General features: G+C 43.6%; 1 protein-coding gene across 3 annotated transcripts in view; it reads right to left on the bottom strand.

The window, feature by feature from the left end:
- Positions 1-16,869, bottom strand: part of ELAVL1 (ELAV like RNA binding protein 1) — a 96,822-nt gene that overhangs the window by 20,333 nt on the left and 59,620 nt on the right. For all 3 annotated transcript variants that reach the window (XM_044998591.1, XM_044998592.1, XM_044998593.1), the window contains exons 3-4: positions 7,395-7,498; positions 898-1,051 (exon numbers count right to left, since the gene is read on the bottom strand). In XM_044998591.1, the coding sequence (XP_044854526.1) occupies positions 898-1,051; positions 7,395-7,498 (258 nt within the window). The remainder of the gene's footprint in view (positions 1-897; positions 1,052-7,394; positions 7,499-16,869) is intronic.

The following is a 16,869-nucleotide window of genomic DNA, read 5'->3' as shown; positions in this document are numbered from 1 at the left end:
TCTGGAAAAGAGAAGGCTGAGAGGGGACATGAAACTCCAGATATACTTAAGTGCAATGAGAAATTATGAAGCACAATCACAGATCAATTTCAAGTTGATTAAATGTAAGGTAACAAGTTATCTTTTCACATAAGAGGATATGCTGGATTTTACTGCTAAATAATATCTGTCTGTGAAAAGTGCTTTCTTGCTTCACCTTTTCCAGCGGCTGGGGTCGGCAGTGTAGACTCACAGAGCATGTGTGATTGGCACAACTTTTGCAAACCAGATGGCCACATCAGATGTTCTTGGGTTAAAATTGGAGTTTTCATTCTCTGCCTGCCACACCTGACAAGCCCCTTCTGCCCAACAGAGGTACAGAGAGGAAGCAACATTCCTAAGGTCAGTTACAGAACTGGGAATGGAACTCAGGGCTCTCGAATCTCAGGCCTACACCCTCTCCACCGTACCATGCTGCCTCCCCCGGAAAAAAGTAAAGAAAAGGTAACAAAATTTCCTGCTTCAAGCTGCAAGCTAATCTCCTACAGTGATGAAGTACTGCATAATCAGATAGTTTCTGAACATATATAAACATTAATTGTTGAGTTTGGTATTGATCACTGTGTCCACAGAAATATAGAACTAGAATGGCAAACATCCCTGTTTGGGGGCTTTTCTGAAACACGTGACTTAGAGTCCATTTTGTAGATCATGCTCTGTAAATTGAGAATGTAATTAAGAACACAAGATTTTCTATACTAGATCAGATCATTGTCCATGCCTGGTGCTTGACATAGAACAATACAACTATCTGGAAAATTAAAAGTTAATTTTAAGCACCAATAATCTTTGAAAGAATGAACATTTCTGTGTGTCCTGTATAGTCAAGTTTTTAATATCCAACATTATTATGCATACCTGTAGTTTGATCCACGAGTACACGTGAGTTGATGATGCGGCCAAAACGTGAAAACATGTCTTCTACATCTTTTTGTGTCATTGTCCTTGGTAGTCCACTAATGTACAAGTTAGCATCTTTGATAACTTCAGAACTTGGACGAGCGTACGACACCTTCAAGAGAAATTTTTTTATTGTATGTGAAATTACATTAATGATTTGCTGTGTTATTAAGACACCCACCTAAAATCCTTCCTTTGTAATATAGGCAATTTTCCTATGGTAGTTTCATAAAAGGAAAAGTGATTGCCAAGATATGGAAAGTAAGCAACAAAAGTGTTTTTTGTCCTTGATTAAAAAAAGGATACACAATCCTCTTCACTATTTGACTCTACTGACAAGGCCCTGTCTACACTGGCAAGTTTCTGTGCAGTAAAGCAGCTTTCTGTGCTGTAACTCCCAAAGAGTACACACTGGTAAGCCACTTAGTGCGCAGAAACTGTGCAGTTGTAGTGGGGCTACAGCACTGCGGTGCCAGCGTAGACACCATGGTCGATTACAGTGCTGCAAGGTGTCCCACAATGGCTGTTCTCACATCATTGGTCATCGGTTTGAACTCTACTGCCCTGCCCTCAGGTACCAACCGTAATCCCCACCCCATAAATTCCTTTGGAAATTTAAAAGTCTCCTTCCTGTTTGCTCGGTGATGTGTGCAGTGGTCTCAGCTATCTTTCCAAGTGGCCACGCCTGCTCCATGCACCAGGCGATCCCCCAACTGGAGCAATGCCGAGCTGCTGAACCTCATCGGCATTTGGGGAAAGGAGGCTGTTCAGTCCCAGGCGCTCCAGTCGTAGGAATCCTGATATCTATGGACAGATTTCACAATGCATGACAGAAAGGGGCCATGACCGGGACACATTGCAGAGTAGGGTCAAAGTGAAGGAGCTGCAGAATGCCTACCACAAGGCGCAGGAGACAAACCGCGGCTCCAGTGCTGCGCCCACAAGCTGCCGGTTCTACAAAGAGCTGGACGCGATACTCAGCGGCGACCCCACCTCCACTGCAGATACTTCAGTGGCTCACATGCCAGTCAAGAGTGGACTGAGCCAGGAGGAGGAAATCTTGGACAAGGAGGACCCAGAGGCAGAGGATGGTTCGGAGGTCAGCGATGCATGCAGCCAGGAACTTTTTTCTACCCTGGAGGAGGCTAGCCAGTCACAACTGTCGGAGACTGGCGAAGTGCAAACAGGAGAGGAGGCCCCTGGTAAGTGGACCTGATTTTGGGAATCGCTGAAGTGAGTTGCTGGGAGCAGGAGGGTTGCAGAAAGCAGGCTTGTCTCCCACCTCATGCCTAGTTTGATCGGCGGAACAGGCTGTTGATTGACTCCCTCACTTCACAGGAATCTCCCTCAGAGATCTTCAGGAAACTCTCGTGGAGATACTGGGCAATCCGCTGCCGCAGGTTCATAGGCAGAGTTGCTTTGTTTCTCGACCCATTATCAGTAACTTTCCTGCGCCACTGTGCCATCACAGTGGGGGGGGACCATTTCTGCACACAAGTGAGCCGCATAGGGGTCAGGGCAGAAGCCGCAAGCTTGGAGAAGACCCTCCCTTGATTCCCTGCTCACCCTCAGCAGCGAGATATCTTCCATAATGATCCCTCCTGTCGAAAGTGTGGAGACAAGGAATGATTATCAGGTCCTCCTACAGTGCTGGCTCCCCCCCAAGAGCCACGTGCCCAGTATACTGCAGGGTCTGGGAAGAGTGATTTACCCTGCGGCTACTCACCATTTTGGGGGTCTTGTGGCTCATGTGTGCTTGCCTGGGGTCAGCCAGTTAGTGACAAGTGTGAGCATACTGGCTGTGTTTTAAATCACTGAATCAGTGTTCTCTGTGTTGCAAAACAATACTGCTTCTGTAAAATATGAAGTTTAAACGCAACAGAGATAACCTGGGGAGCACAGCCTCCCTCTTTGTTATTGGCAGCTGAACGGCTGCGCAGAATTAGAAAGCGGCCACGAAGAACTAAGGAGGACTTTCTGAGTGATGTTATGAGGCACTCAGCCGCCGAGAAACAGGAATTGAAGGAGTGGCGGGACAGCGAGAAGAGGGACCGAAAGGAGAACATGGCACGTCAGAATGAAGCCATGGAGCAGCTCTTAAACATTATGGAGCGCCAAGTGGACACGCTCCAGGCAATACTAGCGCTGCAAACCAAGCAGCTCCATGCCTGCCTGCCCTCCCCTGCAGCTGCTTTCGCAAAACTTTTTCCCATGCACTCCCCAGACACCGCCAACACACTCTTATCAACCTCCTGACTCCAGTCTATACCCGCGGCATTCCACTCCTCCCCCCTCACAGGCCAGCACGGTGGACTCCCACTACCCACTTCACTCAATAGTTTGGCCCTGCTGAAGTACAGTGCCCGCTGCATTGTACTCCAAAGGAGAAGGCTGGATATGATCCCTGGACATACACAAATCTTTAGCCATCCCGGGACCCCATCTCCTCCTGGGACCTTCCCTTCTCCCATCCCCCTCCCTGCTGATGTGTTTTTTTGTTTGAGACTCTCCCCCGGTTGTTGTCTTTTAATAAAAGAATTGTGATGGTTTGAAAGCAATCTTTATTCTATTAATTGAAGGCAAACAGAACCCTGCAAAGCAACATACAATTATGTTAAACCCTCTTATTGCATCGTGTGCACCAATCACCTCCTAGCATTACAAGCACTGCAATCCCGAGCATAGCAACAAATATTAGTGGCTTCAAATTGCTGCTTCAAGGCATCCCTGATCCTTACGGCCCTGCGCTGTGCCCCTCTAATAGCCCTGGTCTCTGGCTGTTCAAACTCAGCCTCCAGGCGCTGAGCCTCTGTGGTCCAGCCCTGAGTGAAGCTTTCACCCTTCCCTTCACAAATATTATGGAGCTGTGATAAATGAAAGGGGGGGGAGGGGCAGTATCTCCCTTTTACGGACACCCAGCCAGCCCGTTAGCTATAGAGTCTCTCTTGGTGGCTATTCTCTGCTTGCTTTACCTGTAAAGAGCTAACCAAGTCCCCCAGGTAAAGGAAAAGGAGTGGGCACCTGACCAAAAGAGCCAATGGGAAGGTTAGAACTTTTTAAAAATGGAAAAAAAGCTTTCCCCTTTGTCTCTCGGTTGTTCTCTCTTGGTTGAAGAGACAGGGGCAGCAGGAGTGCTGTGTAAAGTTTGCAGCAGGTATGAAAAATTATATTCCATACCTAGGAGGATTCATTGGGAAAGGGAATGTTTAGATAGACACGATCAGGTTTATTTCTTTATTTTGGCTTGTGGATTTCCTCTGTGCTAAGCTCAGGTATTTTTATTTTCTTTTGTAACATTAAGCTGGACCCCAGGGAGCCACTCCTAGTGTTTAACCCCTTTTCAGTTGCTTTATAAAATCTAGCAATAGCCTGATTTTCCAGATGTGTTTCCTTTCTTTTTTTAATAAAATGTACTTTTCTTAAAAAACCTGATTGGTTTGTGTCTTAAAGGTCTGTGCATATGTTTTTCAATTAGCTGGTGGCAACAGCTGAGTTTCCCCTTTTGTTTTTCTTCTTTCTTGGCTTCCCCAAGGGAGGGGTGGAAAAGCCGAGGGGCCTCAGGGAAAACTTCCCAAGTGAGTTTTTCCAGGATTTGCGAGAGGCAGTTTTTCACTTGGGTGGTGGCAGCATTTACCAAGCCAAGGTCAGAGAAAAGCTGTAACCTTGGGAGTTTAATACAAGACTGGATTGGCAAGTATTAATTTTTAGAATCCTTGTGGGCCCCTACCTTCTGCACTCCAAGTGCCAGAGTGGGGAATCAGCCCTGACAGGAGCATACAGCACATGGATATAAGCATAGGAATATTGTTATCGGCCAGGTCCAGCTTCCCACAGAGGCAGCACCAGCGGGCTTTAAAATGGCCAAAAGCACACTCAATAGACATTCTGCACTTGCTCAGCCTGTTGTTGAGCCCTCCTTGTTGCTGTCAAATTGCCCCCTGTATGGCTTCATAAGCCATGGCATTCAGGGGTAAGTGGGGTCTCCCAGGATCACAATGGGCAACTCAACTTCCCCTACAGTGATTTTCTGGTCCAGGAAGGAAGTCCCTGCTTGCAGCTTCCTGAACAGACCAGTGTTCCGAAAGATGCATGCGTGATCCACACAAGTGCCTGGAGAACCACTGAGAAATGCCCCTTGCAATTAATGTACTTGGTGGCTAGGTGGTCTGGTGCCAGAATTGGAATATGCGTGCCATCTATTGCCCCTCCACAGTCAGGGAAGCCCATTTGTGTAAAGCCATCTACAATGTCACACACGTTGCCCACAGTCATGGTCTTTCAGAGCAGGATGCGATTAATGACCCTGCACTCTTCCATCAACACGACGCCAATGGTAGACTTTCCCACGCCAAACTCAATAGCGACCAATCAGTAGCAGTCTGGACTAGTCCACTTCCAACGGGAGGGATGCTCTCATTCTCATGTCCTTGCGCCACCAGGCTGGGGTGAGCTAAATCACAGTCCTATGAATGTGGCTTTCCTCATCCGAAAGTTCTGCAGCCACTGCTCATCATCCCAGACGTGCATGACGATGCGATCCCACCACTCAGTGCTTGTTTCCTAAGCCCAAAAGCGGTGTTCAACCGTGGTCAGCACCTCCATGAATGCCACAAGCAGTCTCGTGTCATAGCTACTACACGTGGCAAGATCAATGTCGCACTCCTCTTGCCTTTGTAGTTTAAGAAAGAACTCCACTGCTACTTGTGACGTGTTAGTCAAAGCGGGCACCATACTGGTCAACAGTTCGGGATCCATTCCTGCAGCCCGAAGAGGCAGAGCACATAGTACACAAACCGTTGAAAGATAGTGCCAAACACAGATGGAACCGCGGGGATTGCTGGGATGCGAAGCAATGCATCACGGGTCACTGGGACAGGACTCAGGATGCCCCGCGACCCCCTCAGCCTTCCCACAAGTCTTAGCAGCAGAAGAGAAAGAGGTGCTCTGTGGGATAGCTGCCCAGAGTGCACAGCTCCGAATACTGATGCAAGTGTGAACACGCTGTTGTGCAGGCAGTTGACAGTGTGAACACACAGCAGTAGTTTCCCTTCAGCGCTCTGTGAGCAGTGCTGTAACTGTCAGCACTGTAACTCTGCCAGTGTAGACGTGCCCCTAAGTGGCATCATTACTCTGATGACCCAACTATAGGCCCAGCATTGATGCTGCCAACTGACAATGATACACTGAGCAGCCTCAACACGAGTTTTGCTTCATGTTTCATATCTGTTATTTTGTAATAATTTCAGTGCCTACTAAGAACCAATAATCAAGCACAGAGCATACCAGCTGAAGAACTCATGACATCAATATAGGCTTTTAGCACCTGCGTTAGGGACAGTTAACTAGCAAAAGTACCTTTTATCCTCTTTTCAAGCCTTCTACTACAGAAAAATATTTCAGCAGATCTGAGAGTCTATCCTTTTCAGGACAATGGTATATATACACATTGTGCACGTCTTTCCTTTGTTTTAAGACAGCGCTTATTGAGTACCTGAGATTCACATGAGTTCAATCCAAAAGGCAGGCAACAATCTGGAATAATCTTACCTACAATGCACAGACACCACAGTCATCACATATGGCATTGGGATAGAACCCATGACCTGCCAGTAATTATGTACACCAGGAGTATGTAAATTGGCACCTAGATACTATAGTGATGGGTGCTCTAAAAACGGAGGGAAGGAGAGAGAGAGAGAGAGACTTTGACAATAAAGCTATTACAAAAGCTGAGGTGTTTGACAGCTCATTCCACTGCACAGTTCCCCTATAAACACCCTGTTCCCAGTTTCTGGTGCTCTCTTTCTTGAGTGCACAGCATTCACTCAAGAACAGCAAATGACAAAACTAAATATTTATCTGAGCACAGAATCTAAAAAGTCTCAGACTTATAAGAACTTCTTCCAATGTAAGTTACCAATATGCTTGACAAATATATTTGCAAAACAAATGGGTGCTATCTGAGCTGCCTACTTGGGGTGGCTATTGTGCTTTACAGTGGTATCATCAAGGAGACAGATACTTTGCGAACTCAAGAGAAAAAAAAATGCTGAATACTCAGCAATCCACACTTAATTCAGTAGCAGCTGCTGGGTGACCAGCATTTATGAAAATTAGTCCAAAAGCTCTCAAAGCAGTTTTAAGACAGTAATGAAACAACAAAATGCTAATTAGAAGTTTTCAGAATAATTTATCTCACCAGCTAAGCTTTTCAAACATTTTCTTACATCAAAAGAAGCACTGCTTTAAGTTATGCAAGATATTAAACCAACATTCATTCTTGAGCTTTTAACCTTGCAAGGCATATAGAAGTCTAAAAGGAATTGGGGAGACAACTTACTAGGAGAATGCATTAAAGTTTTAGAAGACAGAGTTCCAGTTAACTGTTCTTTCTGTATAAGTTTTACAATATTAACACTTTTACAATATTAAGCTTTAAAATCCATGCTTGTTACCTTGATTGTTTTTGACTGAAGTCTCAGGCCATTCAGTGTGTTTATTGCTCTTTCAGCATCTTTAGCACTCACATAGTTCACAAAGCCATAGCCTAAGCTGTGTCCTGCATGAAATAACATTTTTTACATTAATCCTGATGAATAAAAAGGTGTCACTGTTGCAATGAAGTGAAATACATGTAATAAGTAAAAAAGTATTCAGTCTTTAGATGACAAAACTTCACCTAAAACATACAAAAACTTAAGAGCTATTCCAACAATCCTGAGTTAAGTTACTCAGCCCTGGCACATCATGTGGGGTGTCTGATGTAATGCTCACCCATTTGTCACTTCAGACACTTGTGTCCCCTTGAGGCTAGTGCATCTCAGATGGCAAATAGGGAGCCTTAACCAGGGCTTTGGAGCTGTGCTCTGGCTCCGCTCCAGCTCCAGGCAAAAACCTGCAGCTCCACTGCTCCGGAGCTGCTCCGAGCTCTGCTCCAAAGCCCTGGCCTCAACAATACATTCAAGTCTGAAACAATGACTCAGGTACCCTGTGTCATCTGCAATCACAGTCAGCAACTATTTTGTCACCTGGGACAGATCCTGACATGCAACATTTTCTATTTCACTTGTTATCTTCTCCCCCCTACCTTCAACAGTGTGTTTCAAAATCTGTGAGAGAACAGTTAAACTTCATGCAAAAACAAATGATAAACTAAGTTTATAAATACACAAAGTTTGAAAAAGAGTGGCAAGTGAGGTTTGGCAAATGACCGTGCACCAGAAAAGGCACAAGATTATCAGTTTCCCTGCTGCTGCTGCAACTGAATCCTCCATTCCTGGAGGCAAGAGTAGAGAAAGAGGGCTCTCTTTCACACCACTCTTATTATTTTGTTAAATTTGTCATGCTCTGTATATAAGGATAGAGAAAACCTTAGGTCCAAGTTGGGTCATGCCTTGTCTCTTAAAACAGAAAACGCTCTACTTCTCTGCAGGTATATTACTGGATGTTCATGTCCATTCTTTTCTTAAATTATTCTTTACTCCCTCTTAAGTGTTTGAGAAGAAAAATTCAATCTTTAAATCATCTCAGACAGGAGCAAGCTCCCTATCTCTTAGGCCTGTAGGTAAATAAGGCAGTATGCCAGGAACAGTACAGTTACTTACTCTGAAAAAATGAATTCTCAGATAAACATTCTTTCTTCAATTTCCCTACATGCCAGCCCCTACTGAAGTAACAAGTACGAAGCCCACTTTAGGGTGCAACTACTTCCACCAGATATAACACATTTTAATCTTCTCAAATAATTTGACCTCAATACAGTGACACTCCTCCACTCCCTTCTCAGACTCCCTCTCCCTGCTCCCCAGTCAGAGCCGTGGGCTATGATTAAAGAAGGCCAGGGAAAGATCGTATTATTTTATCTGACAGTCTAGAAGCTTTGCTTTGGTGGAAATGGTTTGGTTTGAGGTCACTAGGGGAGAAGACATGGCTGAGAAAGTTGCCCCAGAGGACCTTCTTCTGAATCAGTCACTTTTGGCATGTGGGCTGGTTCCAAAGTAGCCATCACCAGACAAAGAGGGAGCTCTGTACTGTCCCAAGGTGAGATCCCCTGCAGGACCCATGTATTATAGCAAAATTAAACCATCTAGTACCATTTCAAAGTTGAATACACCAAAATAAGGCCAGCTTTCCAGTACCTGCTCTGGACGATCTACAGATAATAGCAGTGGACTCAAACATTGATCCTCTCAAAAGTACCAGTACATCCACACAAGGATGCATGAGATGAACTAACAGCAATATCAAAGAACAGAAGGAATCTCGAGGGGTATAATGATTCAGTGATTACGAAGAGTGCTGGGAATAAACTATGTATGATATGGGGCTAAATTTAATATGCAACTACAGCACCCTTTGACATTCTTAATGAAGTTGTACACATCGGCCAGCAAAATGACAACACCCACTAGATAAAAGATGCAACAGCCCGACAGTCTCTAAAGCCAAAGAGTACTACTGTAAATTTCACACCTCAAATCAATCACAAAAGATCAAATGCTTCTGACTTCTACCAATCTGCTATAGCTCCCAAATGAAGTGGACCTCTCATCAACTTTCCCCACATAGGACTAAACACAGTGTGCTATTCTCTCCATTAATATAGCGGGCATACCCTATTTTTTGTTGAGGATGAGCCCTCAGTGAACTTGAATGCTTCCAGATGGTTCTGAAGGAGAATGTGTTATTTATGACAGACAACTCTCTTGATGGCTTGGTACCACTCCATAACAATCTTTTCCTCTTAACTATGGATAACGGTGGCCCCCTAGGTGCCTGCTTCATCCTTGGAAGATACAAAGATTTACAGTTTACCAGTGACAGATGAAGCAGAGAAGATGACAGATGTTTTTAAATTGATATGGTATGACTGTACAGATGGCAAAAAATATATATATATATCTTGACTTCTACTATAGCATGTGCAAAGTCCTGATCAATGGATTTGGTCTGATTGCAGATAGTCTCGTCAGCAATCAGATGAAGACAGTCTGCATTAACCAGTCTTTCTCCAATTTGGAGGAAACGTCTGGTTACTTTACAGATAAAGATCAGAGGCAGACTGAATTCTCTATATCTGAGATAATGGGGCAGAGCCTGGGAAGAGAGAAATACTAGATTCTCTCTATGGTTGAGTTTTGGTCTGCATTATGCATTGGTAGAACTTCATGCCACAACCTGTTATTTGGGTCCCTGTCCTTCCTGACTGGTACAGACCACTGGAGAGATAGCATGCTCCAGTTGTGAAGGATCCAGTGCCTTTCCTAACACCTCCTTTGAAAAGCGGAGTGTTTAATGCTCTATAGGAAGCATATTTTCAGCTTCTGGCCAGAAACCCACCTCGAAGCAGACTATAAACTAGTACCTAATCTCTTACCCTTAGCAGAGATTATGGAAAAGGTTACAGTAAAACTAAATTTCTCACTATATGGACTTTCCTCCACCTTTTTGATCAGGATTCTAACCTAGGTGAAGAGACTGCCAACCAACACCACAAGTGCAATCTTCTCATGGCAAAGGATAAAAATCCATAATCCTTGTTATCAACTCTCCCTTCAGTACCACAGATCATGAAGTGTTATGGCAAGTCAACAGGGCTGCTCTTTAGTGGCTGTGTTACTTTTTATGGCGAGATCCTGAGGGCTCTTTCATGTGAAGTACCGCAAAGTTCTATGATGTCACTCAATGAGCATGTTAAATGAGTGGCAAAGTAATATGGCCCTAAATATTTCAATATATTGATGATAGAGTTATTGCCATTCCCTACAGCTCAGAGAGTGAAGTTGAGCATCTTCCCTAGCTCTGGACAAGATTGGCTATGGATGAGAGTGAGCTGGATGAAACATATTACAGATAAACATTGAATGATATAGTGGGTTACGGGAGGCAACTGGAGGGGTTGGCTTATGTCGGATCCTCTGAAGGTGTCTGGCCATAATTAGTAGTCAAATTAAAAAATTAAGGGTCTGGTTAAATTTCCAGCTGCTGCTAGATGCTCAAGCAAGAGCAGCGACAAAGACACTCTTTTCCTGCCTCTGGCAATGGGGTTGCATCCTTTCCTCTCAGATGAAGACTTTTCCACTATAATCCATGCCTTTGTCACCTTTAGATTGGACTCAATGTGCTCTATACATTGGATTTAAGATGTAACCTTTCACAAGCTGAAGCTAGTGCAGAATGTTGCAACTCGTTTGTTAAAATGGAGTACCTTGCTGTAAGTGCATGATGGCAGTGCTCCAGGACCTATCCCTTGGCTCCCAGTTGTTGATTTTGAGTTTTAATGCCATAAATGGGTTGGGATCACCCAACATAAAACACACTTCTTTCCTTGTGCAATCCTGCAGTAGTTGTCATCAGAAGAGGCATATGAACTAGAGCTTCCTGGGTACAGAAGAGGGAGCTGGTCACAGACCACCCGCTCTGAAGGTTTCTGAAATTGTAATTCACTCCCATATCCTACTTCTAGATAGTCCAACTTAACTGACTTTTAGGGCATGCTGGAAAGTATATTTTGAGCAGGCATTTGGAGAGAGCTGAAGTGATTAGGGAAAGTGTTTATTTAGGGGCCAGGAGACAGATAGGGGACAAATTATTTTATTCATCCTATGTTTGCAGATTGGTGATAGTATGTATGATATTGGGGGGGGGGAGGGAATGACTAGAGGAGAACATACTGCTGTATTGATTTTGTAATGGTTTTCATAGTCTATTTTTAGTTGATGGAAAAAGATAGCAAGACTCTGGATAGACCAGCTTGTGCGTATATTTAAATCCAAACACATTAAATTAAATAAAAAGCAAAAGCAAACACACTTTCTTCAGATGAATCATTAGCCAAGCACAGCACGCATAGAAGTTATTTTAGATAAAGTAGTATGCTCACAATCAACACAAAAGAATCTCTTTTTTGTTGTTGGTGTATTCTAACTGCTTCTCTTGAGGCATATGATATTGGCCACTGTCAAATACAGAAAAACAGAATAGACAGACCATTTATTCTGATCCAATATGGCAATTCCTATGTTTCTGAACATCAATTTTAATGAACAAACTCCCCAAAAATAACCATGTGCAAAACCATTAGCTTCAATTTAAAAAAAGGTATTTAAGAATTTGTTCATCCTTGCTGTTCACTCCTTGTTTGGACAGGTGTGAAAAGCCTGAACACTTTGCATTTTCAGTCTTTATTGCATTTACAAACAGCAGCATTGAAGTGCTTTATTCAGAGACTTTTCCAGAAATCAAGATCATCTTCAACTGCCCCAGTCTCCCAGTACCTTCAGGTTAGGCATTAGGGTTCTCAGCTTTTCTAGAAAGCTGTTTCATACAATAGAAACAATAGCTTCTGGACAAACAGGAACTAAAATAAGTAATTTATATCAGTTTTGCTGTGAACCTGGTAAAGAAGTGTTCACATATATGTAGTGGGAAAAGTTAGCCCAGGGGAATGGGATTTGACTTAGGAACAGAATCAGCAATCTTGATTTGCAGCACAATAAAATTAAAATGTAAGTTTTTAAATGTACTTTAAGACTAGCGTGGTTAAAAAAAACTATAAAAGTTGGGTGGGTACAGGTTTTGAAGAAATTGCAGTCAAAGAGGTGAGAAATGTGTTATACACTTAGTGAACATGTCCAATTATTAGACTATCGGCAATTCATAACCACCAAACAGTTCCATATGTTTATATAGTTGGCTGAGCAAAGCAAGGCCTTACACTCAATTCAATGGCATTTCTCTGTCTGTAATGTGGTAACTTTTGAAAACTGCACAGGCTCAATTCCAAAGTGTCAGGGAATGTTCCAGATATCAATTTGCCACAAATCGGTAAGATTCTGCACAAGTCAGAGAAGCCTGATATCCACTGATCTAATTCTTATGATTACACAGGCTCTGGATACAAGGGTGAAGTCAATGCCCTGAGGGGTTAAGGTAAGATATTGGGGCTCGAGAACTTCTCTCTGCAGCACCAAATGGGCATTCTGTGGACCCAATTTAAGTGAAAATCAGGCTTGCTAGAAGCCTCTCACACATTCACCCACTGGGCCCCTCACCTCCACTCCAGCCAGGTCTGCTCCCAGCTGGGACACTCACCCTGGGTCAAGACCTGGCCCTCAGGGGGTCAAGGGATCCAGCTGGGTATATAGCTTCACCTACATAAACATTGAAGTATGCAACCCTCTAGACATTACCAAATGATTCTTTAGGGCTTCCTAGTAAGAAATGAAAAAGTGAACAATGAATCTTAAATTAGTAGCCACTGGGCTACTGGCAACTTCTCAATGGAGAAGGAAATTTTTTTGAAAATTAGACAAACTTTAATAAGTATGGTTGTCAAATTATTAAAAAAAGTCACAATTAAACGCAATTTTAATCACAATGTTAAACAGAAAATCAATTTAAATTTGTTATAAATATTTTGGATGTTTTTCTACATTTTCAAATATATTGATTTCAATTACAACAGAATACAAAGTGTACAGTGCTCACTTAATATTTCTGATCTTTTTTAGTTTACAAATATTTGTAAACAAAAGAAATATTTTAAATTCACTTCATTCAAGTGCTGTAGTGCAATCTGTATCGTGAAATTGGAACCTACAAATGTAGAATTATTTTGTACATAACTGCACTCAAAAAATATATATATAAAAATATAACTTTAGAGGCTACAAGTCCACGCAGTCCTACTTCTTGTTCAGCTTAATCATTAAGACAAACAAGTTTGTTTACATTTATGGGAGATAATGCTGCCCACTTCTTATTTATGATGTCACCGGAAAGTGAAAACATGTATTCACATGGCACTGTAAGGTATTTACATGCCAAATATGCTAAATATTCATATGCTTCCATGTTGATGATGGGTTCTGCTTGATAATGATTCAAAGCAGTGATTAAATCGCGACTATTTTTTTTAAAATCTAGATACTGTAATTTGTTTTGCATTAATCCCTTGCATTAACTGCGATTAATTTGACAGCCCTAAAATTATGTTTTGCTGTAACTGAAGGGTTAACTCATCAAGTACATACCTATACAAAAATATACACAAAGGAAAAACATACTTAAATATTTAGTTAGAATTTGCAACACTGGACAGTACAATCACCTGCAAATGATAGAGCATTTACAATTGTTTTTGAATATCTTTAAATACGTTACACTTGCTTTGATTTGCTAATATAAGCAGAAACAGATTAGGAGGTACTTAGATTAGGTGGTTACTTAATTAGATATTTTGAGACACACGTGGTACCTACTTGTATTCCACTGAGGGTTTGTGCATGTGCACCATGCATCCAGAGCTGGAGATTTTTTCAAGAAGTAGTCTCTGTTGGGCTATGCTTGTGCCCTTTGCTCGCCTCACAGTTTCAACAGAAGTAATCGAGGGTGGGGCAGACTGACCTTGTCTCCAATTCCTTCTCCACTGTGAATTTCAAAGATATTCACAACAGAAGGGAAGGAGGGCAGGAAGTGGAATACAGATAGGGACCACAAATCTTGAGGACTCTCCAGTTACAGGTAAGTAACCTCCTCTTCTTCTTTGAGTGATGGTCCCTATTATATTCCACTGAGGGTGATTAACAAGCAGTACACTTAAGTCGGAGGATGGTGCAAGGATGAAGATGGAATGGTTGAGCAGAGGACAGCTGTGCTGAATGAGACATCAGTCGCAGAATCCCACACCTATGCATGGCAAAGGTATGTACTGAGTGCCATGTGTCCACTCTACATATGTCCCAAAGCAGCACAATGTGGAGGATGGCCATGGTCAAAGCCTAGGCTCTCATGGAATGGGCCCTCACCCCAGGAGATGAAGGCAGTCCCAATAACTGATACCATAGTGAAATCCACTTGCAGATTGCATGCCACTTAACCCTCTTAGCTATTGTTTATCGCAATCTAGGAGATTTCCTGATTGGTCTTGTCCTCTGCAGGTAGAAGGCCAAGGCCTGATGGACATCAAGTGAGTGAAGTCATCATTCCTCTTCAGAGGCATGAGGCTTCAGGAAGAGAGCAGATAAATGGATGGGTTGGTTGAGATGAAACTGGGATACGAACTTTGGCAGAAACTGGGATGTAGGTGCAGGGAGACTTAATCCTTATGGGAAAGTTGAGAAAGGAGGGTCCACCCTCATGACCCCAAATTCACCTACTCTTCTTGCCAAAGTGATAGCCACAAGGAGGGCAACTTTCATGGAAAGGAGGGACATAGAGTAGGAAGCTAGAGGCTCAAAGAGCTGTTTCATCAGTGCCGACAGACCTAGGTTAAGGTCCCACGGGGGGGGGGGGAGGGGGGGGCGATAGGTTGCATGGTGAGAAGGTTCTAACGAGGCCTTCCAAAACCTAGCAATCAACAGATGTGTACATATGGAGTATCCTTCCACAGGGGGGTGAAAAGTGCTAAATTGCTGCTAGGTGGGCCCTGAGAGAGTGGAGGGCGAGACCTGGTGACTCCAAGCACAGGAGGTAATCCAAAAAAAAGAGGAAATCTTCACCTCTTCTAGGGAAAAGTCCTTTCTGTTGGGCCCAAGTGGAGAAGTGGTTCCACTTGGCCTAGAAGGAACGCCTTGTGGACTCCGTTCTGCTACTCAAGAGGTTGTTTTGCACTTCTGATGAACACACCCATTCTAGAGAAGATGCCCATGTAAGGGTACGTCTACACTATGGGATTATTCTGAATTTACATAAACCGGTTTAACAAAACAGATTGTATAAAATCGAGTGTGCGCGGCCACACTAAACACATTAAATCGGTGGTGTGCGTCCACGGTCCGAGGCTAGCGTCGATTTCTGGAGCATTGCACTGTGGGTAGCTATTCCGTAGCTATCCCATAGTTCCCGCAGCCTCCCCCGCCCCTTTGAATTTCCGGGTTGAGATCCCAGTGCCTGACGCGGCAAAAATCATTGTCGCGGGTGGTTCTGGGTAAATGTCATCAGTCACTCCTTCCGCTGGGAAAGCAACGGCAGACAAGCATTTCATGCCTTTTTTCCCTGGATTGCCCTGGAAGATGCCATAGCATGGCAATCATGGAGCCTGTTTAGCCTTTTGTGACTGTCACCGTATGTGTACTAGATGCCGCTCACAGAGGCGATTCAGCAGCGCTACACAGCAGCATGCTTTTGCTTTTGCATGATAGCAGAGATGGTTATCAGCCATATTGTACCATCTACCATACCATAAATTGGTAATAAGATGATCGTGGCTACCAGTCCTTTTGCACTGTTCCATTTGCTGCTGTCATAAGTGCACCTGGCTGCTCTTAGCCAGGGGCGCAAAAGCCAAAATTGGGAATGATTCCCTGAGTCAATCCCTCCTTTTTGGTATGTAAAAATAGAATCAGTCCTGCCTAGAATATGGGCAAGTGTACTAGAGAACCACTGTATCAGAGAACCAGAGAGCACAGCTGCTCTGTGTCAGATCCTGCAGCAATTATGAGCTGTATGCTATTCACAGGGGGTGCTCCTGCAACAACCCCACCTGTTCATTCCGTTCTTCCCTCAGCCTTCCTGGGCTACCGTAGCATTGTCCCCCCACTTGTGTGATGAAGTAATAAAGAATGCAGGAATAAGACACAGTGACTTGTTAGTGAGATATGAGTGGAAGGCAGCCTCCAGCTGCTATGATAGTCCAGACAGGACAGTAAGGAGAGGAGCCCAGCATCCCTCTGCTAGTTCAGGGGCAATTGAATCTTTTCTTTACACATGAAGGGTGGGGGCTGATGGAGCTCAGCCCCCTGTTGCTATGATGACGATGGTTATCAGCCATACTGTACCATCTACCAGGAAAAATTAGGACCAGGCGCCCTTGATCGACCCAACAGATGCTAGTCAGCATGGTTACCAGTCCTTTTGCACTGCCCCATGTGCCAATAGGCTGATGATGAGGACGGGTACCAGTCATTTTGTACCATCAGCCATCCATAG

This window comes from Mauremys mutica, chromosome 24, assembly GCF_020497125.1.
Source record: "Mauremys mutica isolate MM-2020 ecotype Southern chromosome 24, ASM2049712v1, whole genome shotgun sequence".
Lineage (NCBI taxonomy): Eukaryota > Metazoa > Chordata > Testudines > Geoemydidae > Mauremys > Mauremys mutica.
This window is presented reverse-complemented; position numbering and strand designations above follow the sequence as displayed.